The 25833-nt window shown below is 46.9% G+C and overlaps 1 protein-coding gene across 1 annotated transcript; it reads right to left on the minus strand.

The window, feature by feature from the left end:
• Nucleotides 1–1494: 1494 nt before the first annotated feature.
• ALG1 (ALG1, chitobiosyldiphosphodolichol beta-mannosyltransferase) lies at nucleotides 1495–23295 on the minus strand. The gene is made up of 13 exons (XM_015415631.1): nucleotides 23100–23295; nucleotides 22050–22127; nucleotides 20607–20710; nucleotides 19062–19210; nucleotides 16018–16107; nucleotides 14990–15106; nucleotides 13489–13616; nucleotides 9819–9857; nucleotides 9384–9443; nucleotides 8322–8432; nucleotides 6646–6760; nucleotides 4599–4674; nucleotides 1495–2912 (listed from the first exon to the last, which is right to left on the minus strand). Exons 1-13 carry the CDS (start codon nucleotides 23293–23295, stop codon nucleotides 2745–2747), a joined length of 1431 nt encoding a protein of 476 aa, XP_015271117.1. The 3' UTR covers nucleotides 1495–2744.
• Between the last annotated feature and the right edge of the window lie 2538 nt (nucleotides 23296–25833).

Here is a 25833-nt window from a genome sequence, read left to right on the forward strand (position 1 = left end):
ACCCCCCCCCCCCCCCGCCAGCTTGGAGAAGACCTTTGTCCCTTTAAATCCCTTTGCCAAGCCAGCTAGCGTGGGGGCATGGGGGGGCCCCTTGGAGGACGCATTTAAAAGTTAAAGTTGCTGTCTTTCCACCTCTCCCTCCCCTTCTATTTCCTTCCTTCCTTCCCCCTCCCCCCCATTTATTTGCTTTCTTTCTCTTGCTTTCCACCTCTTTCATTCTTTCTTTCCACCTCTCTCAGACAAACATCATTAGCAAACTAAGATACTCTTGCTAGATTTGTGCCTTTGTAAAGGTCAGCCAATGGCAGCCACAGATGCTTTCACCTCCCCACCCTTCTGTGACATCAGGGCAATTCAGCCAATCACCAAGACCCTCACTGCATCTCAGTGTAGACAAAGCCAGAAGTCTGTGCATGAACTCCAATATCACACTGGCTCAGTTGAAGAGATTACAGGTAAATCTTATGAGCAAGATTCAAAGTGGGGAGAGGTTTGGCTATTTTATTCATGTATTTTTTTATTTTTTTAAAAAACCACCTTAACTTACCAACACAAGTTACAAATTTGGGGAATACGTGAGTAATAAAGTCAGTCTTTTTTAATATATATATAATTAAATTTATTGGGTTTTTGAAGCCTATATCATGCACATATAAGGGTTTAACAATAAATTTACATACATATCTCAGCCTTATACCATACTTCTAAACAACACAGATACAACATCTCCGCTCTATCATATCTAATCTGTATTGGTTATCATTTCATAACTCTGAGACCATTTGAAATTCATTAACTATCTAATCTGGACTTACCCTAAAGAATATACCTATAGCTCTGTAAGTCTACATCTCTTCTCTCATGTCTTGTCATTTCTGTGCTTCTGATATAGGGGTTTAAATTCATATACAACTTTAATATTCCTTTTATATTTTATTTAGGACCTTTATCACTACTACCTCTTTATAATTAATTCCCTGTTAGTCATTCATTTATAAAGTCAATTTCATATCCAACTTAGTTGACCTAAGACTATTCTGTATCCATCCTAGTCAATACCTTAGGTAACATTAGACCTACTTATCACTAACTGGTGTTGAAAACATTCTTAATTTATATCTTCCCTTCTCATTTACATCAACAGAACCAAATCATAATAACCAACCTTATATTATTATAAATAAATTACTAATACAAAATCACCTTCTAGCAACCCTAATCTTATCCATTTACCCTCAATTAATCAAATCTTTCTATAACATTAATTTTAACAATTCATTATATAATTACATACTTTTTTCATCCTTTTCTCTTTAAATATTTCATCTCTAAAAAACTCTAAACATTTTTATTTTAAATATTTCATTTGATACCAAATCACTACTATCTTTTGCAATCAATTTACACATTCCTATCACTTCTTTACCTCAATTTACAAATTTAATTTATAACCATCATGATTCATTATATTTAATCAATTAATCACTTCCCCGTACTTTCTTAAAACTACACCTCCTATCTCCATTTACTATCACCCTGAAAACAAAATGCATAAATTCCTAGGTAAGTAGGTTCAATACACAAACATTTATATCTTAAATCAGTAAATTTCAGGTCAGTTTTCCAATTTAAATCCAAATCAACAGTCAGCACTATAACCCTTTTTCATATCTCTTCAATTTCCTCCTGAGCATTTGCATTTTCTTTTTTTGTTTCAAGCCGTCCATGTGCCTACGTTCCTTACACACTCCTTGACCTCCATGCCTTTTTCTTCTATCTTTCAAACCTTCCAGTCTCCAGATTCCACTGTCCATTTTAAACTTCCATGCTCGTCGCTTCTTTCTTTTAATCATCTTGTCCCATTCTCATCCCATTTTTAAACACTGTCTATTTTCTTTGGGCAGTCCTTCTTTGAGTTCAGACACCTCTCTGTTGATTTCTCTTGCTTTACTAAGCACGACTCTCACCTCTACACAGTCACTCAAGTTTTTTCCCTCCACACAGTCTTTTTCCTCCGGCATATCCTCCTCTCGCGACTCCTTCTCAAACTTTAATCCCAGTTTTTCTGTTCCTTCTATATCCTCCTGCAAATTGTATTCCTTCTTTATCTCCCGGCACGCTTCCTCACAACCTTTCTTCACCGCCTCTTTTATTGCTCTTATGAACTGCTCCATATCCATCTCCCCAACTTCCCAATTTCCATCCATTTTCTCCTCGTTACCTCCTATACACTCCGTCTCAGTCCTTTCAGTCTCCAGTCACCGCCAAATTTTTTTCAATGTCTTTTGCCCCTTCTTTATTTCATTACCAAACACATAAAAAAAAATAGCACCCAGCTTTCGTGGTTCTACCCCCTCTCAAAGAATCCATTTACAACTACGTCCTGCGTCTCTCCCCGGCCGCTTTACATCACCTGCTTGGACGCCGATGTTGGGGGGTCTTTAATTACTTTTCAAGCCTTTCAAACAGCTCCAATTCTTTCCTTTTCCAGTCCGAGTTGCTCTTGCTTCTCTGTGTTGTTTCAATTCGCTTTAATTTGTTCACTACAGTCCTGATTATTTAAAAAAACGGGTGGCAGCGTCTCTGCCGACTGCGGGAGGGGCCAGAAAAGCGTCCCCTGCTCCAGCCCCCTCCCCCGGGGGGCTGGTCGAGCTCTCCCGCAGTTCGGGAGGCTCAAAGGCAAAGGCGGGATGGGCGGTTCAGAGCTCAGAGCGGCCTCCCGTCGACGCGCCATACCGGAAGCCCTAGTTTTCAATAAGGTCAGTCTTAAGGTTAGCAAAACAACGGTTGGTAAACAAAGGAAATACTGTCCGTTCCCAACTTTCGTCCCACCGCAACTGCTCAGCCGTCCGAAGATTTCTTCTGAATAAATTAAGCTTGCCTTCTGCAGTAGGGAACTCCCAGAAAAGCATCTTCACGGTGAGAAAGAAGAAAGGTTTGGAGGTGGAAGAACAGAGAGATCAGTGCAATTCACAAGTGAGTAGAAGTTCTGCAGTTTCAAAAGATCACCCTTCCTGTACTGGTGGTTAAATGGACAATTACGGACAGATGCACTGAAACACCAGTGGTTTACTTCTAGCTAGAACTAATCACAAATTTAAAAGACTCCCTTTTGTACCCCTGCACAAAAAAAAAAGTACCAAACAACCAACACAACTAGAGGAGAGAACCTCCTCCCAAACATATCAGCATTGTGGTATAATCACATATGTGAAACATAACAAGAACACAGGATTATTCGAGCTGAACACGAGGAGACTATAATCTGGGCAGAAAATATCCTGGGATGGGGAGGGCATCGGGGCAAAGTCAGGCAACCAATTCCCCCCGTTCACACTCTGCCACGCTTGCTGTGGACACAAAAACAATTCTCACAACACCCCCCCCCCCGTGCCCGGTGGCTTTTTGGCCACGGCGAATAGTAACCCCTCAAGTGGGGGGGGGGCAGAAGGGGTTCACAGAGGAAATCTTGTTATCTGATGAAGGGAGCTTGGACTGGAGATACTGCAAGGTCTCTGTTAATTACTTAATTTACTCTCGGCATCCCACAATTAAGGGTACCTCTGCCCATCAATCTCCAATTCTGATATATTTATTTCCTTCACTATGTTCTCCCCCAGAATTAAACCCAAACAAATGGTAACCGTATAAACTAAGCTTGTTATTTCTGTTTGGTCCTTGAATCTATTAAACACTTGCATTATGCTGTACGCTAATTTACTGCTCACCCTATACCTACATGTACGGACTGGTAATTTCCATTACACTGTATCTGAGGAAGTGGGCATGTACACAAAAACATACGCCCTGAAACTTTGTTAAGTCTTGAGCCAGTTTGGTGTAGTGGTTAGGAACGCGGACTCTAATCTGGGAGAACCGGGTTTGATTCCCCACTCCTCCACATGCAGCTGCTGGAGTGACCTTGGGTCAGTCACAAGTTCACTCAGAGCTGTTCCCTCAGAGCTCTCTCAGCCCCACCTACCTCATAGGATGTCTGTTGTGGGGAGGGGAAGGGAGAGGAGATTGTAAACTGCTCTGAGACTCCTTCAGGTAGTGAAGGGTGGGGTACAAATCCAGTTTCCTCCTCTTCTTCTAAATGTGCCACTGGACTCAAACTTTGTACCGGAAACCTCATCAGTCTCGAAGGTGCTACCGGACTCGAATCTAGTCCTTCTGCTGTGGACCAACAACGCTGACCCGCTTTTTACCGGACTCGAATCTAGTCCTTTATGCTGTGGACCAACAACGCTGACCCGCTTTAAACTCGTTCATCTGTGCTATTCTTAGGAGCCCGTCCCTTGCCGTTCTGATGGCAGCGCAGCCCAGATCGCTGTATTCGCTCCATGGTGAACGTACCTTTTCCCCCTTCCCTTTCCCTCCTACAGCATCCTTTTTGACTCCTTCCTTACACTTGGGCTAATCCTAGACATGCCTACTCAGAAGGAAGTCCAAATGGCTCACTTCCAAGCAAGCATACGGAAGGCTGCAGCTTGAGGACATTTCGCCATCAGCCAGCGTCCCGTGTCCGTGCATGAACGGCAACCTCGTCATCTAACCGTCAATCGATCAGCAGTCCAGTTCTCAAATCGCCTCCGTACCTTCAGCTGCCCGGCGAGTTCGCCCGAGTCTCTGAAGATCAAACCGTTCACGTCGTGCTTCACCAGCTCGTGCAGGCTGCGGGGAAACAAAGAGAGGCGGGCGGGGACACCCAGGCGACGTGTTAAAAGGGGCCGTTCTCGGTATCGATCGACGGGACAAATCCCATCGCTTTCACTGCGGGAGCCCAGCTCAATAAAAACCGTGTGTGAGCTGTAATTAACAGGCCTAATCTTCTCTAACGCCAACTTTGTCAGCTTTCTTCTCCTCAACCTGCTACGCGGGAGACAGTTGGGCCAGGAGAGGAGAGGAATGTACTCGAGAAACCTGCCATTCATTCGCTTTCAGCCACATTTCTGTAAACGTTTCCCACAGGGTGGGCCTTTAGTAGCGAAGTACAGTAGAACTGGCTTGAGCTCAAGAAACTTGGTCAATATTTTAAAAAATGTTTGAGTCCAGAGGAACCTTTAAGACCAACAGAATTTTATTCTGGGTATAAGCGTTCATGTGCATGCACACTTCTTGACATCAGAAGGAGTGTGCATACACACGAAAGTTTATGCCCAGAATAAGACTTTGTTGGCCTTAAAAGGTGCCACTGGACTCTGTTCTGCTGATTTCAGACCAATGCGGCTACCCACCTGGATCAATATTTTAGAAAGGTCCTGGCAAAGGCATTTTCTTCGTCATGCCTTGGACAAATCAGCCCATGGAAGCTCACGCCACAATTAATCTGTTAGCTGTGTGAGTACATGAAAGTGCCTTTGGACCAATGCTCCCTCTAAGCTGTGGAGTCTTGTGAGCAAAAAATCTACTTTGTGAGCCACCGGCATTGAAGCTGTGAGCGAGCGATTTGCCTACTGCATAAATTAGGTTGCTCTGGAGCCCTCCTTCCTGAGCGAAGACAAAAATGTGTGAGCCGGAGGCTAAAAACCTGTGAGCTAGCTCACACTAACTCAGCTTAGAGGGAACATTGCTTTGGACCAAGTTAAATCTTCAGTCGGATTAGCTCAGAACTGTCTATCTACACTCTGACGGATGGCTTTCCATCTAACTGATCGATTTCCCCATGCCTCTCCCCCAAAGACCCTTTAACTATCGATGCAAGAGATTGAACCCAAGACTTTCTGCTATCCAAGAAGAGAAGAAGAAGAGTGGATTTATACCCTGCTTTTCACTACCCGAAGGAGTCTCAGAGTGGCTAACCATCTCCTTTCCCTTCGCCTCCCCACAACAGACACCCGGTGAGGCAGGTGCGGCTGAGAGAGCTCTTTCGAGGACTGCTCTTGAGAGAACAGCTCTTTTTTTTAACAGTTTATTTATCAAGGGTTTCCTTTCCATTACATTGATATCATATGCTTAAAGAGATGAACACAACTATAAACAGTAAAACGTGTAACAACAAATCTACTATAACAGCAAATAACAAGAGTTTCAGAGCTCATTTCAGAAGTACAACAGATTCTGATAGTATCTATTATTAGGTAAAAAATAATCTTTGGCCAAACAATCGACCACAGGGAACCAAATAGCTTGAAATGTATGCATATTGTTATTCATGATAAGAGCAGCATTTTGTGAAGCAATTTTTCCTAACAGGAAGTGTTCCCATAGTTTATTTTTCCAGCTACATAAGGAAGGTGCCGTTGCCTCTTGAGAGAACCTGTGACTGACCCAAGTTCATACCAGCAGCTGCATGTGGAGGACGAAGGAATCAAACCCGATTCTCCCAGATTAGAGTCCACGCCCCTAACCACTACACCAAGCTGGCTCTCCACTAAGTCCCAGTCCTGCGTTTCCAAGCCAGAGAGGGACACTGTTGTTTTGGAAAGAGAAAAATCAACTACTACTGTTCTACATGCCTGCACATTCCCGTCGTCTCTTTCTGCATTCCAAAGTGAAGTTGGTCACGTTATGTAAGAAGAGCATTGCGTTTAAATGCATGTTATCGTGTCACGGACCCTGTCTTTAGATTGAACTCCAGGCAACCATGATACACGCACTGATGGATTTGACAAAATGCAGAATGTGAAATGCGCACATGCTTACCACCGGAAGTGCACTGCGCACACGGGTAAGCAGCAGCCGAACATGTCCACGACCTTCATGGGCAAATCTAAGCCGCTGGACGATTTGTGGAGGCAAACGCCCAAGTCCGCCGAGCCTGTAAGGTTTCCATTAAGAACAATGAATCCTGGTGTTGTATTCTGAAAGATTCGGTCTTGTGCAATAAACTAGCCTGCAGCGGAACAACCGGACGACTGCTTTATTGCCGACAAAAAGACTAAATTAATTACGCATGCAAAGTCCAACACTCTTGTGGTACAAAATCAGATGGCCTTGTGACCACACAATGTGGCCTACCCAAAAAGGTGCTTGTACGGGCTGTGTGGTGTACTGGTTGGTGTTTTGGATCAGGAGCAGGGGAAGAGACTGGATTTATACCCCACCCTTCACTTGGAGTCTCAGAGCGGCTTACAATCTCCTTTTCCTCCCCCTCCCCACAACAGATACCCTGTGAGCTGAGAGAGCTCTTTCGAGGACTGCTCCTGAGAGAACAGCTCTGAGAGAACTTGTGGCTTACCCAAGGTCACCCCAGCAGCTGCATGTGGAGGAGTGGGGAATCAAACCCAGTTCTCCCAGATTAGAGTCCACGCTCCTAACCACTACACCAAACAAACCTGGGTTGGAAGCCTCACTAGAGCCAGTCGTACCCTCTACCACGAGCTTTTGGGGAAAAAGCATGAGATGGAAATGCTCTAAATCAGGGTTCCCCAACATGGTGCCTGTGGGCACCATTGTGCCTGCCAGTGCCCACCAATATTTACAGAAAGTGGGAGGGGCCACTGTAAGGCGGGGCTTGTCATTGGCGGCTCTTATTCAAATGAAAGGGGTTTCCGCTGCAACAGCAGCCAACAGCCCAGATCAATCATTCTAGCACTTTATATGGACGGCTGCCATGCGCAAACTGTAATGCTCTAATTGTAATTTTATTGTTAATAAGTTATATTGGCTGTTTTATTGACTGTTTTTAGATGTACTGTATCAATTTTTACTGGTTTTTAATTGTTGTAAGCCGCCCTGAGTCGCTTCGGCGGGAGGGCGGGATAAAAATCAAATAAATAAATAAATAAATAAAATAAATTCTTTGATTCTTTTGCAAAAAAGGGGGGGTACTGCATTCGGCTCTCTTGTCTCCTGTGGCAGCCATTCTGGCCACCTCCTCTCAGAAATCCCAAATGTGTTCGTAGACTGAAAAGGGTCAGGGACCCCCCCACTCAAAAATAATAATCAAGGACTGGAGTCAAGCTCTACAAACAGATGAGTCCCACGAGAAGCGCAACTGAGTTCTTAACACGCCTCCCCACCTACGATTTCTCCAATGCTGTTGGTGCACTCCAAGCCCTGCCTACATACGGACACGCCCTGGACCGCAGGGGCTCGACGAGTCTTTGGTCCCAACCCCCCATCCTCCATCGTGAGCTGGAAGCTGAAATCCCTGAGCAGCTAGCTAAAATGTTGTGCGCCAGCACCCCCTACTGAAGCTTAGGGGGAACACTGGTCCCATCCCATTTCCCCACCACCAGTCCTGATGTTTACCTTGGGGAGGCAGTGAAGCAGAAGCAGAGACGGACCAGAAGTCGCCTTTCAGCAAAAGCTGGTCCCCACTGAAGGCATTCACACTGCCTATCCCCCATGCTGAAGAGTCCCGAACAACTCCTTACCCAAGAGCAGGGGGTAGTCCTCCGCTTCCAGCCAGGGTGTGCAGATCTGGATGTGCTTGAACGGCATGGTTGACATCAGCTTGCTGTAATACTCTTTCAGAGGCCCTTTGCCTTTTAAGACACAGAAAACACACAATTCAATGGGGGGTTTTTAGCCTGCAAACCAATGCTCCCTCTAAGCTGTGGAGTCTTGTGAGCAGATATTCTACTTGGTGAGCTACTGGCATTAAAGCTGTGAGCGAGCAACTTGGCAGCTGCATAAATTAGTTTGCTCTGGAGCCCTCCTTCCTCAGCTGAAACAAAAATGTGTGAGCCGGAGGCTAAAAAACGGTGAGCTGGCTCACACTAACTCAGCTTAGAGGGAACACTGCTGCAAACCCATTTTTGATTTTATTCCAGCACAGCACCGAGAATATTCTAGCTACTTTTATAAACAGTGAACTGTGACTATCATCGGACGAAGGGACACGGGATGTGGATTGGACATTCTGGGCCGCATCTACTCTGCGTGCCCCAAGTCGTCATCCTCTACAGAGGAGACCAGACGCTAATGTAGCTGGGTCCGGCATGAGTGGCTCAGAGCAGCAGAACATCTTATTAAAAACAGAAGGCCAGTTAGGTAACATGTTTGTATTAATAAACTACCAGAAAAGAAGTTACGGAGTTAATCGGGAAAGATAGAATAAAGATACATAAATAGTGATAAATAAGAAATGACTCAAGCGAGTTCTAAATAAGAACAAGCAATAATATGCAACAGATGCTTGTGCTTCATATTCAAGATACTTTAAGAAATAATTTAACCTACTTTATTATTTATTATTATTTAAATTATTTAAGATACTTTTAAGAAATCGTAGAAGACAACTGTAGATGACTGAGGGCCAGTTTGGTGCAGTGGTTAAGAGAATCTGGGAGAACTGGGTTTGATTCCCCACTCCTTCACAGGCAGCTGCTGGTGTGACCTAGGGTCAGTCACAAGTTCTTTCAGAATAGATGTAATAAATGAGCTTCACAATCTAAAGAAGAGGAACAGAAAACAAAACTGTTAAGAGCGGCTACCTGTTATCACGCACACCAGAGGAGGAAGCTTCATTCCATCACTGACGTGACGCTCGTATTCTGCGGAAAGACAAATAAGAGAGAGTCACAACCTTCTCGCAACCACTACGCCTCACTGGCTCTCTGATTTGGTGATTTCCTTTGTGTTCACTCACACACACCCCTCCCAGCAGTACATATTTGTTTGTTTTTTATTTAGATACGAAAATCAATACCCTGCCTTTCTGCCTGCATCAGGGATACCAAGGCGGCTACAAACATGCATCATGAAAACCACATTAGAAAAACATTGGACACACAGCTAAAATACACATACAAAACCATGAAAGCAACTAAAACATTTTCCCATTTGTTTAGAGGGAGACAGTCAGACACAAACATGCAACAGACAGGCACAAACGTACAACAAGGCAGAGGGCAGCCGTGACAACCTACCTTCTAAAGCTTTCAACAAGATAGAGAAATCTTCATCCTCTAGAAGAAGAAAAGAAGAAGAAGTTCACGGCACTTTTAAATAAGCCGGCATCACAATTCTACAACCCAGCTCTACTCGAAATACTCTGCTGGAGTCTCAAATGCTTTTTTGGAAGTTAAAAAGTAAAGGTAAAGGTTTCCCTTGCTCGAAAGCCAGTCGAGTCCGACTCTAGGGGTGCGGTGCTCATCTCCGTTTCCAAGCCGAAGAGCCAGCGCTGTCCGAAGATGTTTCCGTGGTCATGTGGCCGGCATGACTACACACCAAGGCGCACGGAACGCTGTTACCTTCCCACCGAAGTGGTACCTATGTATCTACTTGTTTTCGAACTGCTAGGTTGGCAGGAGCTGGAACTAGAGACGGGAGCTCACTCCGTCAGGCGGCACACTCGGGTCTCGAACTGCTGAACTACTGACCTTCCACAGCCTGCAGTTCAGCATCTTAACCACTCGAGCCACCGCAGCTCAGGGGGAAACCCCCCCCCCCCCCCCCCGTATTTCTCCAATTAGTTCCGCTATGGAGCAATCTGGTAACAACAGTCACAGTTTGAAAGAAGAAAGAAAAAGACAACGGCTCAAATCAGAAGCCAGAGACAACCCCAGACCATCTCAGAGATGAAGCTCAAAAAGGTCAGTTCTACACAGAGTAAGTCATGCCTAAATCGAGTTTGTCCTGACCTGGATAGCCCAGGCTAGCCCGATCTTGTCAGGTCTCAGAAGCTAAGCAGAAGAAGAAGAAGAGATTGGATTTATACCCCGCCCTTCACTACCCAAAGGAGTCTCAGAGCGGCTTACAAACTCCTTTCCCTTCCCCTCCCCACAGCTGACACCCTGAGGCAGGTGGGGCTGAGAGAGCTCTGACAGAAACTGCTCTTTTTCAAGAATAGCTCTTATCAGAGCTACGGCTTGCCCAAGGTCATCCAGCCAGGTGCAAGTGGAGGAGTGGGGGATCAAACCCAGTTCTCCTAGATTAGAGTCCGCGCACTTAACCACTACACCAAACTGGCTCTGTACACCAAACTGGCTCTGTACACCAAACTGGCTCTGTACACCAAACTGGCTCTGTTGGCCGGCCCTGGCTAGTATTTGGATGGGAGACCTCCAAGAAGAAGAGAAGAAGAGGAGATTGGATTTATACCTGGCCTTTCACTACCCGAAGGAGTCTCAGAGTGGCTAACCATCTCCTTTCCCTTCCCTTCACCACAACAGACACCCTGTGAGGTCGGTGGGGCCGAGAGCGCTCTTTCGAGGACTGCTCTTTCAAGAACAGCTCTGAGAGAACTTGTGACTGACCCAAGGTCACACCAGCAGCTGCATGTGGAGGAGTGAGGAATCAAACCCGGTTCTCTCAGATTAGAGTCCGCGCTCCTAACCACGACACCGAACTGGCTCTCAGGAAGGAAGTCCAGGGTTGGCATGCAGGCAACAGCCAACCACCTGCTCGTCTCTTGCCTTGAAGACAGCTTCGACCCCCACCCTTGTTCTTTGCGAAACTGGCTTTCTGCCTGTCTGCCACCTATTGCAGAATTTGGGATCCAATGAGCCTGGGCCTTTCTGTTCCTCTATGCTATGTAGGTTTTGCTATCACCGACTCTGGTTTCTCGGTGCAGAAGTCCCATAAGCCTTTGCTCTTCTGCTGGCTGCCTAGGTGTAAAAACTAAAGCCTTGCCCTGTAGATGTCCCTTTGCCTGAATTCACATTCCACGGCCTTCCAAGTGCCAGCCTCCAAAGCCTAAACGTATCTGTAGAGGTTAAGAGTGCGGACTCTAATCTGGGAGAGCCGGGTTTGATTCCCCACTCCTCCACATGCAGCTGCTGGTGTGACCTTGGGTCAGTCACAAGTTCTCTCAGAGCTGTTCTCTCACGAGAAGTTCTCGAAAGAGCTCTCTCGGCCCCACCTGCCTCACTGGGTGTCTGTTTTGGGGAGGGGAAGGGAAAGGGATTATAAGCCACTCTGAGACTCCTTCGGGTAGCGAAGGGCAGGGTATAAATCCAATATCATCATCATCTTTTCGACATCACAGTTAATAAACTATACCTGGGCTAAAGGTCACACTAGTAAAGGTTCCATTTTATCCAAGTTTGGCAAGTTTGGTATATTTTTAACTGACTCCTCCCTTGATTCCTATTGGCTGAAAAGAGAACAAAAAGGTGGCTCTGGGCTCTGTTCGGGGCTGTCTGGCCAACACCCCCCCCTAGGCTTGAGTGAGGTCTTGGTCCACAGTCCAGGAATTCCTTCTTCTTTCTGAACTACACACCGTTATCAGGTATTGGGATTTTTCTATATGCTATTGGGCATTGATACTGAATATATGCTATTGAGTTTTACCTGTGTCTGGTTTTAGACAGGGGTCATTTCCTGCGGGAGCGGACAGGAGCGGAGCTCCGGCAGTAAGGAGCCCAGGGGGCGGGCACATGCAACAAGCCCCGCCCCCTGCTCCCAGCAGCCCTCAGTCGGGCCACGAGGAGCAAGAAGCAGCCAGGTAAGTTGCAGAGCCCCCCACCCCGGCCCGCCTTTAGGTACAAGGTCTCCCTCCTCTGTGAGGGCAGATCTGCGCATTCCCCTCCCCCCCAATAGCTAGCAATCCAGAACAGTCCAGTGGAGCCTGAGCGGTGGGTGTTGCCTTCTGACACACTTCCGATGATGTCAGGGGTTGTGGCATATGCAAATGAGTTATGCTAATGAGCTCCTGCACCTCTTTTCCTACGAAATGACCCCTGGACTTTTAGAGTTAATAAATACTGCTAGTTTAAGGCAACTGATCTCCCTCTGGAGACCTGAGTCCCCTAGCCAGACTCCGCCCCTTGGAGGCCGCCTTCAGAGATCAAAACAGTTTGAGGTACAGACAGACACATGTTCCATATTACAATGAAATAACCAATAAGTTAATCCTGGACCAAAAAAAGGAAAGTTAAGCAGCAAGATCAATAGACACAAGACAGCGGAGTTTATGAGGCCTCTTAAGATGAGAGTCATGTGTCTGCTGCCAAACGCAAAGCTGCTGAATTGGAACATCTTCCAATTCTGGTCCAGAAAACACCTATGTGACTTTCTTAGTCAGAGCTGGACTGTCCTCAACAAACAGCAGCTCTGACTAAGATACGACGTGCGGAAACGCATCCGGTCGCTTGTCCTTTGTAATGAGGCTTTCACTGGGCCCTTGTATATTTTTGACTCTCTTTCTAATAAACACATGTATTTTTGTATATAATATGTTTGCACTGGTTTTTAATGTTGGGCCTTTATCAGGCTTCTTTCTTACCCTTGTGGCTCTTGATTCCAGGTTTGGGGATCAAGTTTGCTTTCTCCTCCCTGTGGTCTTACAATCCCTAGAAGAGGCCTGGACCCCTCACATTGGCCAACCCCACCCTCAATCCAAATGGATGCAGTCCACTTGACTGGTTCCGTGTTCCACACTGCGCCACGCCGTTCTCACGCACACGTCAACAACACCCAAGTTAAGAAAAGATCCGAGGGATCGAGGAAAGGGTCTTGACATTCCCCATGCTCATATTCCCCTTATTTCATACATTAGAACGGTGGCACGGTTAGCTAAAAGGTCGCTGCTTCAACTGCAGGCCTCTGAAGGGCAGCGCATAATTTGAACAAAAAATCCTGGCTCAGAGCCCAGACCTGTCCAGCTGGTGCTGCTGACCAGGAGCGCCGGCCGGTCTTTGAGGCGGGTCACCTGTCCGCTTCGGGCCTCTCGTTGCGTGAAGGCCGATTTCTCGTTGCCGTCACCCGGTGGGATGGGCTCTGCTCTGAGACAAGGGCGTGTAAGAAGCAGGAGTTAGTCCTCTGCCGAGGCACTGGCAAAACCCTTTCAGCTCATGTTACTTTAGCCACTCGTGAGTTCCCCTGGAAACCTGGTCGGTCTCTAAGGTCCTGCCAGACTCAAATCTTGCTCTTCGGCTGCCAGATGGAAGGGAAGGCTTCGAGCTGTTTCTCTAATACGCAAAAGCTCGGGAAGTTGCGTAAGCCAGGACCAAAAGCTGAGAGATGAAGCCCTATGCATGTATGTCTTAATCAGCCCTGCAATTCTCATTGTTTGGCCAGCGTCCTTATTTCCCTCCAAACACCTTCAAGATGAAAGGAGGAAGAACTGGTCTCCGGGTCCTAAATCCATTTGCGTTTGCTGTGTGAACACAGAACAAATACCTGTTCTCAACTCAATATGACAGATGTCCCTCACCTTTATGAGGCAGTGGGGACCTTTGGAATTTTGAGAGGGGGCAGGTGAGCGCCACCCCAAAATGTCCTCCATGGGAAGTGGAACCAAACCCAAAATGGTTGCCTCAGGAGAAGAAGGAGAGAGAGAGATTGGATTTATACCCCGCCCTTCACCTGGAGTCTCAGAGCAGTTTACAATCTCCAGCTTGGTGTAGTGGTTAGGCACGTGGACTCTAATCTGAGAGAACTGGGTTTGATTCCCAACTCCTTCACATGCAGCTGCTGGTGTGACGTTGGGTCAGTCTCAAGTTCTTTCAGAGCTGTTCTCTCAGGAGCAGTTCTCGAGAGAGCTCTCTCAGCCCCACCTACCTCACAGGATGTCTGTTGGGGGGAGGGGAGGGAAAATGAGATTGTAAGGCGCTCAGAGACTCTTTCAGGTAGTGAAAGGAGGCGTATAAATCCAATCTCCTCTTCTTCTTCCCCTTCCCACACCAGCCACCCTGTGAGATAGGTGGAGCTGAGAGAGCTCTCTCGAGAACTGCTCCTGAGAGAACAGCTCTGAGAGAGCTTGTGACTGACCCAAGGTCACTCCAGCAGCTGCATGTGGAGGAGTGGGAAATCAAATCTGGTTCTCCCAGATTAGAGTCCGTGCCTTAACCACTACACCAAACTGTAGCGGAACCAAACAAACTACCGCCCCCCTCAAATCTCCTGAGAAGAAGGAAATCCTGAGGGGGGAATAACTAAGGAAAGGCCAAATGATTGCAGGTCCTCCTCATCCTTCAGTGGAAAACTCTTTCATTTGAATGAGGGAAACCAATAACAAACCTTGCCTTAAAATGGCTCCACTCACTTTCTGAAAAGCTCAGCAAGCGCCAAGGGAATCACTGGCAGGTGCCATGGTGCCCCGGGGCACCAGGTTGGGGAACCCTGAGACAGGAGAGCAAAACCTGTATCTACTTACGCGTATCGGGCTTTAAACGGAACATAGTCTTTGCTGAGTTTCAGAAAGAGCCGGTGCTGGTCACTCAATGGCGTCTCCTTGAAGAAAGACGCTGGCCTGTCATAAAGGGTTATCGCTCTGAAACAAAAGCAGTTCACCGGGTAAACGACAATTAAGAAAGAATAAGAACAATAATCACGGAAACGTTAATAGGCAAGGCTAAGAAAAGAGGGCCCTCACCCTGAAAACTGCCTTTGAAGAAATATCTGCACAGAACCGGAAAGCCCAAACAAATGAGATTTACTAAGGGAAGAGCCTAACAGTGCGGTCCTATGAAGATTTACTCCTGGGTCCAAGCCTCCTACAAGTAATGGGCTCAGACTGGAGCAACACAGCATAGGTTTGCACTCTAGATTTAGCCGGGGAGGCGGGCTCTGCCCTCCCACCCCACCCAGTGCTTTCCACACGGATTTCGTACGTAGGGGTGCCCAAAAAATAATAATTCGGATTCGGCCAAATTGGGCAGAATCAATTTCGTCTGGCAGTGAGACTCCCGCATGTCAGTTTCGTCAGTAGGAGCTGATTTGGGAGTCTTTCGCCAGCCGAATGTCAATTTCAGCCCCATTATATCCTATGGGCCATTTCAATGGCAAAAACATAGGGTATATTCTGGGGGCTGGAGGGGAGGGGTTTTGAGAGAGAGGCTCCAAACTCACAGGGTAGCTGCTGGAGCCTCTCCCCAAGATACCAACCAAGTTTCAAGAGCATAGGACCAGGGGGTCCAATTCTACGGGCCTCCAAACAGATTGCCCCATCCCCTCCATTGTTCTCTATGGTGGGAAAAAAGTTACACAGATCCTTGTGCTGTGTGACTGAGGGTAAGCTGCGGCAGCCATTTTGTGTCTGGCTCCACTCCCTGAAGCAGCCATTTTGTGGCCACACCCACAACCCTACGTCAGTATTCCCAAGGTGCCCACAGGTTCAAAAACATCAGGGACCCGTGACCGACATTTCACTTGGCCCAAGGGACATTTAAACAGCCAACTCACTTGATGCTACATTTCGCCTCCAAATCCTCTTTCATCGCATTGGTCACACAGATGTTACAGTCGGACAGGCGGCCAAAGAGCTCCTCGTACCTGAAAGAAGGGAAAAAGGCATCAGCTGCCGAGTGCCGAATCCATTAGTCTCACATAGATTATTTCCACAGAAACGGTGCTTCCTTTACTAGTTGCCTTTGTATCATTTTTTAAAAAAAATAAAACCATGGAGATACTGAACTGAAGCCAGATCACTTGGCTGCAAAGGACAAGACGATTTCCCCCAATACGCTTTCAAGGCAAAGGAACTTTATGCAGGCTGACTTTTTTGGCCTTCTTTGTGGTGGCCCTGTCCTGGCAGAACCAGCCATGAATTCCCTGCATTGTGCAAGGGGTTGGACTAGATGACCCTGGAGGTCCCCTCCAACTCTATGATTCTATGATCAGCCGGTACATGAGCCCTGCGGGATTTATCTAAGTTCTGCAGGGCCCGCAAACCAGAGCTCTTCCATTTAGCTTTTCATTCGTCAGATCTCTTTATATGGGCTGCCTTTTAGTTGTATTTGTATTGTGTTTTTAACTGAGGTCTGATAATCTTTTAGCTATCGTTAACTGCCTTGAGACCAGCTTGGTGGCGGGAGGCAGCACATACATTTAACAACAACAATAACAACAATAGCAACAACAACAACAACTCTTCCCGTACTAAAGGTACCACACTTTCCCTTCACAACCTCCCAGGGAAATCACTCTGCTGAGTTACACCCTCAGAAATGCAGTGAAACAGTCCTTGGGCTAGAAGCAAAACCCACAAAACAGCTTAGAAAGTCAGAACCCATCAGTTAAAAGACTGGGTAAAGAGAAGTGTTTCGGCCTGGCACCTAAATGGCAGCAAAGAAGGCTCCGGGCAAACCTCAAGGGGGAGGAAATTCAAATAGTGAGGGGCCACCACTGAAAAATCCCTGTCTCCAGTTGCCACCCGCCTCTTTTCCACAGGAGGGGAATCTTAACTTGAATGGAAGGAGGAGGAAAGTATCTAATGTACCCTAGGCCCAAGCCCTTTAGGGACTCAACAGTACAAACCAACACTCTGAATGTCCTGCATTGTGCAGGAGGTTGGACTAGATGACCCCTGGGGTCCCTTCCAGCTCTATGTCTCTGTGTTTACTCTGAATCGTGCCTAGAAAAAAACTGGAAGCCAGCCAGTATTTGGAGTACATTTGGGGAGGGGGGAGATATACCTAGTCTGCAAATGTTTTCAATACATAAAACGAGAACGCGTATTGGGGCTCTCTTACGGCATAACTAATCTGCATATCCCTTTTGCAAATATTTATATTATATTCAGCATTAAAGGACCTGCAGTTTCCCAGAAAGATCTAGCATTGCTCGCTAAAAGACTTGCATAAGCGCTTCTGCCCAGAACACCTAATCTGTTGGAATCACCACTTATTCCACATTGAGGAACGTGTTTGTGGAAGAGACAGTCCGACCGCGTCAAAGAACTCTATTGTCTAGCGTTCAAATGAACAGTTACAAAACGGGGACGTCTTCCTGGACAAACAGCTTGTTAAATGTCACTACTGAAAGGACTAATTCCGAGAAAGGTTCCTCCCTCAGCCAGGTCTTAATTTAAAAGTTGGGTAGGTCAATACCAGCCTTTAGGGTTCTTGCTCCGGAGAGAACATCTGCTAATCCTTTTTCCTCCAACCTGCTTCGAGAAAAGCTCGGGCGTGGCATTTTAAGATGAAACGGAAATCGGGAAGTGGTTTCATGTACTCCAACGCGCAAGTTAAACTTGTGGGAGAGACGAGATCAAAGCATGTGCTATCTTTGCTACGGCATAAAGCCTCGGAATAAAGCGGATCAACCTTCACCACTACTGTCTGATGTCTTTGTGTATGCCAAGATGTGTCTTCCTTTGATAGCAGATAACCCTGAGGCCAAAAACCAGATGGCCTGAAAAGAGCTGTAGACTGTAAGAGAATGTGCCTTTTTCGGCCAGCGGCAGGGCTTTGCTGTATTTCCCTTCTCTGCATCTAGCAAAACCAAAATTTCACAGAAGAGCATAAAGGAAAAGCAAAATAAACTATTCAAAACAAGTGGAATCACATAAAAGAGCAGACGCCCAAGAAACAGGGGCTAAGAAGTAGAAGAAGAAGAGTAGAAGAGTTTGGATTTATACGCCCTTTATACGCCCTTCACTAACCAAAGGTGTCTCAGAGCGGCTTACAAACTCCTTTCCCTTCCTCTCCCCACAACAAACACCCTGTGAGGAAGGTGGGGCTGAGAGAACTCTTGACAGAAACTGCTCTTTTTCAAGAACAGCTCTTGTCAGAACTACGGCTTGCCCAAGGTCATCCAGCCAGGTGCAAGTGGAGGAGTGGGGAATCAAACCTGGTTCTCACATATTAGAGTCCGCGCACTTAACCTCTACACCAAACTATCTAGCAAATGCTAACAGTGAGCTTAGCTGTGGTGTTTGAATGTTGGCACGATGGCCGATTCTGTGCTTTGCATACTTCCCTGCCACTAAGAAATAACTAATCCTGCCACCAGGCAGTCCAAATTCTGCACCCAAAACATTCTGAATTTTGAGGCATCTCAGGATTCAGAATGTTTTTGGTGCGGGATTTGGGACTGCCCAGCGGCAGGATTAGTTATTTCTTAGTGGCAGGGAAGTATGCAAAGCACAGTTATCGGCCATCGTGACAACATCCAAAAACCACAGCTAAGCTCAGTATTAGCATTTGCTAGATCTGTACCGATCCAGCACCGCCAAAAAGGCAAATGTTTCAACAGATGCCCGCCGCTCGCAACCACTGCGTCCCACGAACCGCCAAAAAGAAAAGCTAGACTCCAATCGGGACAGAAGCGTTCGAGAGCCAAAACTCCCTCTGTCAGTATCTGATGGAGCTCTGACTCTTGAACGATCACACCCCGACAATCTTGCTGGGTCCCTACGACGCTACTGGACTTGCACCTGGCCGTTCTACCGTTCGCCAACGTGGCCGCCCTCTGAAACAAGACCAAAACATGGCACCCGTACAAACCATTTGGCGATCCGAACTAACGGGTGTCTGGCTCCGTGCGTCAGGCTCATTATGGTGTACCCGTAGTTGTGCCAGTCGATTATCAGCTTGCTCCCGCGCAGTAAACAAACGGCCCAGATAACAGCGATGCTGGGCAGACCTGGAGGATTCTGGGTGTGCGTGGGGACGGAAAAAAAAAAGAAGCAAATGTATTTCAGAGCAATGCCAACAAAGGCCAGTCTCCCCTGCTCCACCCTATGGGGCAGACTCCTCTCCAGAAGAGCGCTTTCGTGCCATCTCCTTTCCAGAAGAGCTGTATTGTGCCACCGTGCCTCCTCCTCACAACCAATGCTCCCTGTAAGCTGTGGAGTCTTGCGAGCAAAAATGCTACTTTGTGAGCTACTGCCATTAAAGTTGTGAGCAAGTGATTTGGCTACCGCATAAATCAGTTTAATCTGGGAGAACGGGGTTTGATTCCCCACTCCTCCACATGCAGTTGCTGACCTTGGGTCAGTCACAAGTTCTCTCAGAGCTGTTCTCAGCCCCACCTACCTCACAGGCAATGTTCCCTCTAAGCTGTGGAGTCTTGTGAGCAAAAATTCTGCTTTGTGAGCTACCGGCATTAAAGTTGTGAGCAGGTGATTTGGCTACTGCATAAATTAGTTCACTCTGGACCCATCCTTCCTGAGCCAAGACAAAAATCTGTGAGCTGGAGGCTAAAAAACTGTGAGCTAGCTCACACTAACTCAGCTTAGAGGGAACACTGCTCACAACCCATCGGCCTCCCCAGCTTTGGCTTAACATTCTAGGCCTCACGGCTTCCCCCGCCTTACCATTTCTTCTCTGCCCCTTTTCCAGCTATCAGACTTCAGGTGGTGAACTCAACCTGGCAGAGACCTGTCTCGCTAGAAAAACAGCCGTGCTTTCTCACAGACACACTAATTTTCTTCCCTCAAGCCTTTCCCCTCTGCTCTGATCAAGCTGATTACAAACTGCATCATACTGTTGCACGTCCTTTACAACATCCCTCTCACCTTGAGACTGAGAAGAAACTCTTTTACAATTCAAAGGTGTGAAGGACTCAAACCTAAGTGTTCTAGAAGAGAACAAGAGGAGATCGGATTTATACCCCGCCCTTCACTACCCGAAGGAGTCTCAGAGCATCTTACAACCTCCTTTCCCTTCCACTCCCCACAACAGACACCCTGTGAGGTCGGTGGGGCCGAGAGAGCTCTCTCGAGCACTGCCCTTGAGAGAACAGCTCTGAGAGAACTTGTGACTGACCCAAGGTCACCCAGCAGCTGCATGCGGAGGAGTGGCGAATAAAACCCGTTTCTCACAGATTAGAGTCTGTGCTTCCTAACCACTACACCAAACTGGCTAAATACCCAGTTCTACTGAATATCTCAGGATCAATAACCCAACTATACAGATCAAAACAAAAACACATGATTACGCTTAAAAAAAAAAAATCTCCAAGCACACAGCACTAGGATTTGTTTGTTGCTCTGCTTTCAACCAAACCTGGAGGCAAAGAGCATTGCATAAATGCACACACAGATATACCTGGAGAAGAACATAGCCCGGATTCTCTATCTTCAGCATCGTGTAAAACAGCAGGACACTCTGAATAATCACCTTTGTGATATATTGGAAAACTCTGGGGCCAACTGCAAGGAGGAAAGAAAACTGTTACCAAAGTTTATTGTTACTTATAGAACCACACACACTTAATCAGTTGAGAGGGGGGGAAACGAATAACTCTGCTTTTACAACTCAAAGGTGTAGGACGCTTTGTGTGTGCGGGTGTGTACACGGCCACCAAGTCACAGCTGACTTATGGCAACCCCATAGGGTTTTTGAGGCTGAAGATGAACAAAGGTGGTTTGCCCTTGCCTTCCTCCCCATCACGACCCTGGTATTCCTCACTGGTCTCCCATCCAAATACTAGCCAGGACAAACCCCGCTTAGCTTCCGAGACCTGACGAGATCGGGTTAGCATGGGCCATCCAAGTTAAGGCAAGAGATGACCTGCCATTTCTGGTCTCTACGTAGCTACCCTGGACAGGCCTGAAGCTACGGTGGGGCTTTGGGGGGCTCCGACGCCTTTCTTAAAGGGACAGCCCCACAAGAATTTCTCCTGTCAATGCTTTTTTCAATCATTTCAAAACATCTTTAAAAGGCATGCACTCCTTTAAGCAGAGGGGGGTACTGTAGTTGACTAATTCCAGCACTAAGCAAAGGGGTTGGAGTAGGTGACCTCTAGGATCCCATCTAACTCTGTGTCAAGAAACTGGTCTCCTTTAAGAGAGCTTTCCTGCCTAAATGTTACCTTTCTTGACCACAGACGTCATCACTCCCACCTGCTAGTTTGTTATCAGAATTGTTGCTTTGGCTGGCAGAAGTGATTAACTTGCAGCAGCTGAGAACTGTCATCTAAAGTGGTTGACAGCTTGTAGTTTAGAGATCTCTCCTGGTGACAGCTTTCTATTGGCTAGATGGCTTTTCTTTCTGCACTGAGAATTTCAGCTGCACTGGGGAGAAAAACTGCCCCACGAGCCACAGAATCCTGGCTACGGGCCTGAAGCTGGATTTCCTTGGTGGTCTTCATCGAGGTACTAACCAGGGCTAGCCCTGCTTAGCTTCCAAGCTCTGACGAGATCAGGCTAACCTGTGTCATCTAGGTCAGGGTCAGTAAGATGCTTTACATCCTGAAAATCAGTGCACAGCTAGGCACAACACATGGCTCCAGGATTCAGAAGTCCCCCAAAGTCTGAGCCTTTGTAGGAAATTATCAGTGGAAGGGAAGCATGGGCGCTGATGCTCCTCTACAATGCACCCCCCAAAAAATACACACACTCCAAATGCTTTCTACACAGGCATGCCTTCTGCCAGATCCTGACTGGGCAGGGGACAGTGGGAAAGTGCACAAAGAAAGCATTGAGCATGCCCAGTTTCCCCACCCCCATGTTTGGCACGCAACAGACAACACTGCAACATTCGCCGCACCTTGCCACGTTTTATGTTCTGGAATGTGTACTATCCGTATGTTTTCATTATGCAAGAGATCGTTGTGCGGCTTTGTACCTGGAAAAAAGCAAAAGGATTCGTTATTTCCTCAGTGGTTTCTTTAAACCACCCATAATTCTTTTAAACACAGAAAAGGCCCCCAGAACCTGTTCTCAATTCCAGCCCTGGAAGGAACATCATGGAATAATAATAGTGCCAAGCAAGAATACTTCTGAACACACGTTAAAAAAGTCTTTAATCGTACCAACAACCACCCTGTGGCTTACCATCCCAAAAATAATTATAATGCACAACAAGCATTCCTCTCAGCATGTGTAAGGAGTCTTAGTTAGCAAGACTAAAACCTCTCTCCACATGCTCAGTGGTACTACTGTCTTCCACAAAGCAACGGTTCTTCTGATTGTGAAGAAAGTGTAACTCGTATGCCAAATTATGACGATGCACAGAAAGTGTATCTTTGCGCACATGCAATCAGTATTGCTTATACACAAGATCTAGGGCTCCGAGGAACCCTTGCTCTGCATTAAGGCAGGGTTCTGTAGAACACGCCCAAAGCATCTTCAGCCTCGCCAACATCCAGCTTGTGGATTCATGAAAGTAATAATCCAGAAATTAACAATGCAGATCACCAAGAGTGCCTCTGAGCTATGGTTGCCAACTCTGGGTTGGAAAATTCCTGGAGATTTGAGGGCTGGACCCTGGGGAAAATAGAGTTTCAGGAGAAGACTCCGCGGGGTGCAATGCCATAAGAGTCCACCCGCCAAAGCACCCACTTTCTCCAAGGGAGCTGACCTTGACAGTTTGCAGAGCATGCTGTAATTCCAGATCTCCAGGCTCCACCTGGAGGCTGGCAACCCTACCTTGAGCATGCGCCGAAAGCCTTTCCAGCTTGCATTGGAACTGCTTGGCGAGGATTTGCTGCACGCCGTGCTTTCAAACGGTTGCTTGGAGCAAATAAACTTGCAAATAGAGCCAAGCAAGTTTCTACCTCTTTCCCCAGCGGGCGGGGCCAGAGGCGGAAGGACTCACCTGCGTAGCCGACGAAGGCGACGTGGAAGCCCCGGCGGGCCAGCGACAGGGCGTGGTACTGCATGCGGGGGCTGCGGCCCAGGTCGCCCAGCACCACCACCGCCGCGCGGCCCTCGGAGCCGGTAGGCCGCGCCCGTCGCCATAACAACATAAGCAGCAGCGCCCCGCCGAGCGCCAGCCACAAGAGGGCCGCCATCTTGGAGACGGCGCGCCACGTGACGAGGTCAGGTGAACGACGACAGGGCGCAGATAGGCCCTTTTCACACAGACCGCCATCTTGAATCCAGAGCGAGGCTCCGACGGCGGAAGCGTGGAGGCGATCGCCGAGCAATCGCTCCTCCGCCCCTCTCTGTGTCTAGGAACGGCCTCTCGAAGGCGGCGGTAGGAGGAATCTTGAAGAGGCGGGGCCTAAGGGAAGAGGCGGGGCTTGTTTCTTGCTGCAAATTCTTTCCGTCAAGGATTTCAAAAAGTGTTATAATTGATTTGAAATTATAATTTTAATAACAAAATAGACATAATTATATTTGCATATAATTATATAATTATAATAGATTCAGGTGGGCGGCCGTGTTGGTCTGAAGCAACAGAACAAAGTTTGAGTCCAGTGGCACCTTTAAGACCAACAAAGTTTAATTCTGGGAATAAGGCAGTGTTGCCAACCTCCAGGTGGTGGCTGGATATCTCCTGGGATTACAAATCACCACTAATCTCCAGGCGACAGAGATCAGATCACCTGGGGGAAATAGCCACTTTGGTAGGTGGACTCAAAAGCATATACCTCGGTGAAGCCCCTCCCCTTCCCAAACCCCGCCCTCCTCAGGCTCCACCCCCCAAATCTCCAGGTATTTCCCAACCTGGAGTTGGTAACCCCAGTATTACCTTTCATATGTATGCACACTTGTGTCTGAAGAAGCGTGCATGCACACAAAAGCTTATACCTAGAATTAAAGGAAGTTGGTCTTAAAGGTGCCACTGGACTCCTACTTTGTTCTATAATTATAATAGTACATGGCAGTGTTCCCTCTAAGCTGAGTTAGTGTGAGCCAGCTCACAGTTTATTAGCCTCGAGCTTGAAAGGGGGAGCAGGAGCATATTCAGAGATGTTCTGAATCTCTCATGAAAAAGTAACTAAGCTTACATGTAGGAATTCCTAAGATTCTTCGTTCTACACAGAGCTGGCTTTGAGAGCTGCAAAATAGATAACGGGAGGCCCAAACTAGCTAAGTAGGAAAAATAACGGAATATTCCACTGAACATGAGGGCTTTACAGGTGTGGGGCATGGGAAGGGGGGAAACTTTGCTTGGAGTTAGGTAAGAATGTGAGGGAGGGGCCAATTGGTTACCTCAGCCAGTTAGAGTATAAAAATTTCTGTGCTGCGCCACAGAAATCAGAGTCGCTGGGGGACCGCCCTCCAGATTCTCTCCATGCTTTGCAAACCATGCCTCAATAAAAGCTGTACTTGATTGAGCCCACGTGTGAATTTCCTGCTTGACTTCCGTGTCCGGTTTCCACACGTAACAGAGCTCACACCTTTTTGTCTTAGCTCAGGAAGGGTGGCTTCAGAGCAAACTAATTTATGCAGCGGCCAAATGGCTCGCTCACAACTTTAATGCCAGTAGCTCACCAAGTAGAATTTTTGCTCACAAGACTCCACAGCTTAGAGGGAGCATTGGTACATGGTAATACAACTATGATTATATTTTTAATATCAGCGCTGAACTGAAATGATAGGTTGACAAGACTTGTTATATTCATGCGAATGTTTTGGAGGAAGACATTTTAAATAATTTTTTTAAATTGTTCATATTGTTAACGTTATCGTTGCCATGCTATAATAATGTCATGTTTAGTATAGTAGTAGAGCAGAAACAACTGTGGTTCTAACTGTCGCTTCTTGGCCCTTATACAGGTTTCTCAAGAGACATGTGAGGTGGTCTGGTACTCCCATCTCTTTAAGGACCTGCCATAGTTTGTTGTGATCCACACAGTCAAAAGCTTTAGCATAGTCAATGAAGCAGAAGTAGATATTTTTCTGGTACTCTCTTGCTTTCTCCATAATCCAGCGAATGTTGGCAATTTGATCTCTAGTTCCTCTACCTCTTCGAAACCCAGCTTGTACTTCTGGCAGTTCTCTATCCACGTACTGTTGAAGCCTAGCTTGTAGGATCTTGAGCATAACCTTGCTAGCGTGTGATATGAGTGCAATTGTGCGATAGTTTGAACATTCCTTGGCATTGCCCTTCTTTGGGATTGGAATGTATACTGATCTTCAACATCAAAAAAACTAAGATCATGGCATCCGGCCCCATCACTCCTTGGCAAATAGAAGGGGAAGTCGTGGAAGTAGTGACAGACTTCACGTTCCTGGGATCCCAGATCACCACAGACTGTGACTGCAGCCATGAAATTAAAAGACGCCTGCTCCTTGGGAGGAAAGCGATGGCAAACCTAAACAGCATGATAAAAAGTAGAGACATCACCCTGCCAACAAAAGTCCACATGGTCAAAGCAATGGTATTCCCAGTAGTCATGTATGGCTGTGAGAGTTGGACTATAAGGAAGGCCGAGCGCCGAAGAATAGATTCTTTTGAACTATGGTGCTGGAGAAGACTCTTGAGAGTCCCTTGGACTGCAAGAAGAACAAATCAGTCAATCCTCAAAGAAATCAACCCTGACTGTTCCCTGGAAGGCCAGATAATGAAACTGAAGCTCAAATACTTTGGCCACCAAATG

Source organism: Gekko japonicus, unplaced genomic scaffold (genome assembly GCF_001447785.1).
Source record: "Gekko japonicus isolate JY-2015 unplaced genomic scaffold, Gekko_japonicus_V1.1 scaffold3005, whole genome shotgun sequence".
Lineage (NCBI taxonomy): Eukaryota > Metazoa > Chordata > Lepidosauria > Squamata > Gekkonidae > Gekko > Gekko japonicus.

Coding starts and splice junctions, on each gene's coding strand:
- ALG1 (XM_015415631.1), bottom strand. CDS start 23,295: ATGGCGGCCCTCTTGTGGCTGGCGCTCGGCGGGGCGCTGCTGCTTATG. Junction 16,108..19,061: donor TTAGTTCGGATCGCCAAATG/GTTTGTACGGGT, acceptor CCCTTCTTTCAG/GTACGAGGAGCTCTTTGGCC. Junction 9,858..13,488: donor CAGCAGCACCAGCTGGACAG/GTCTGGGCTCTG, acceptor TTCTTCTTCTAG/AGGATGAAGATTTCTCTATC.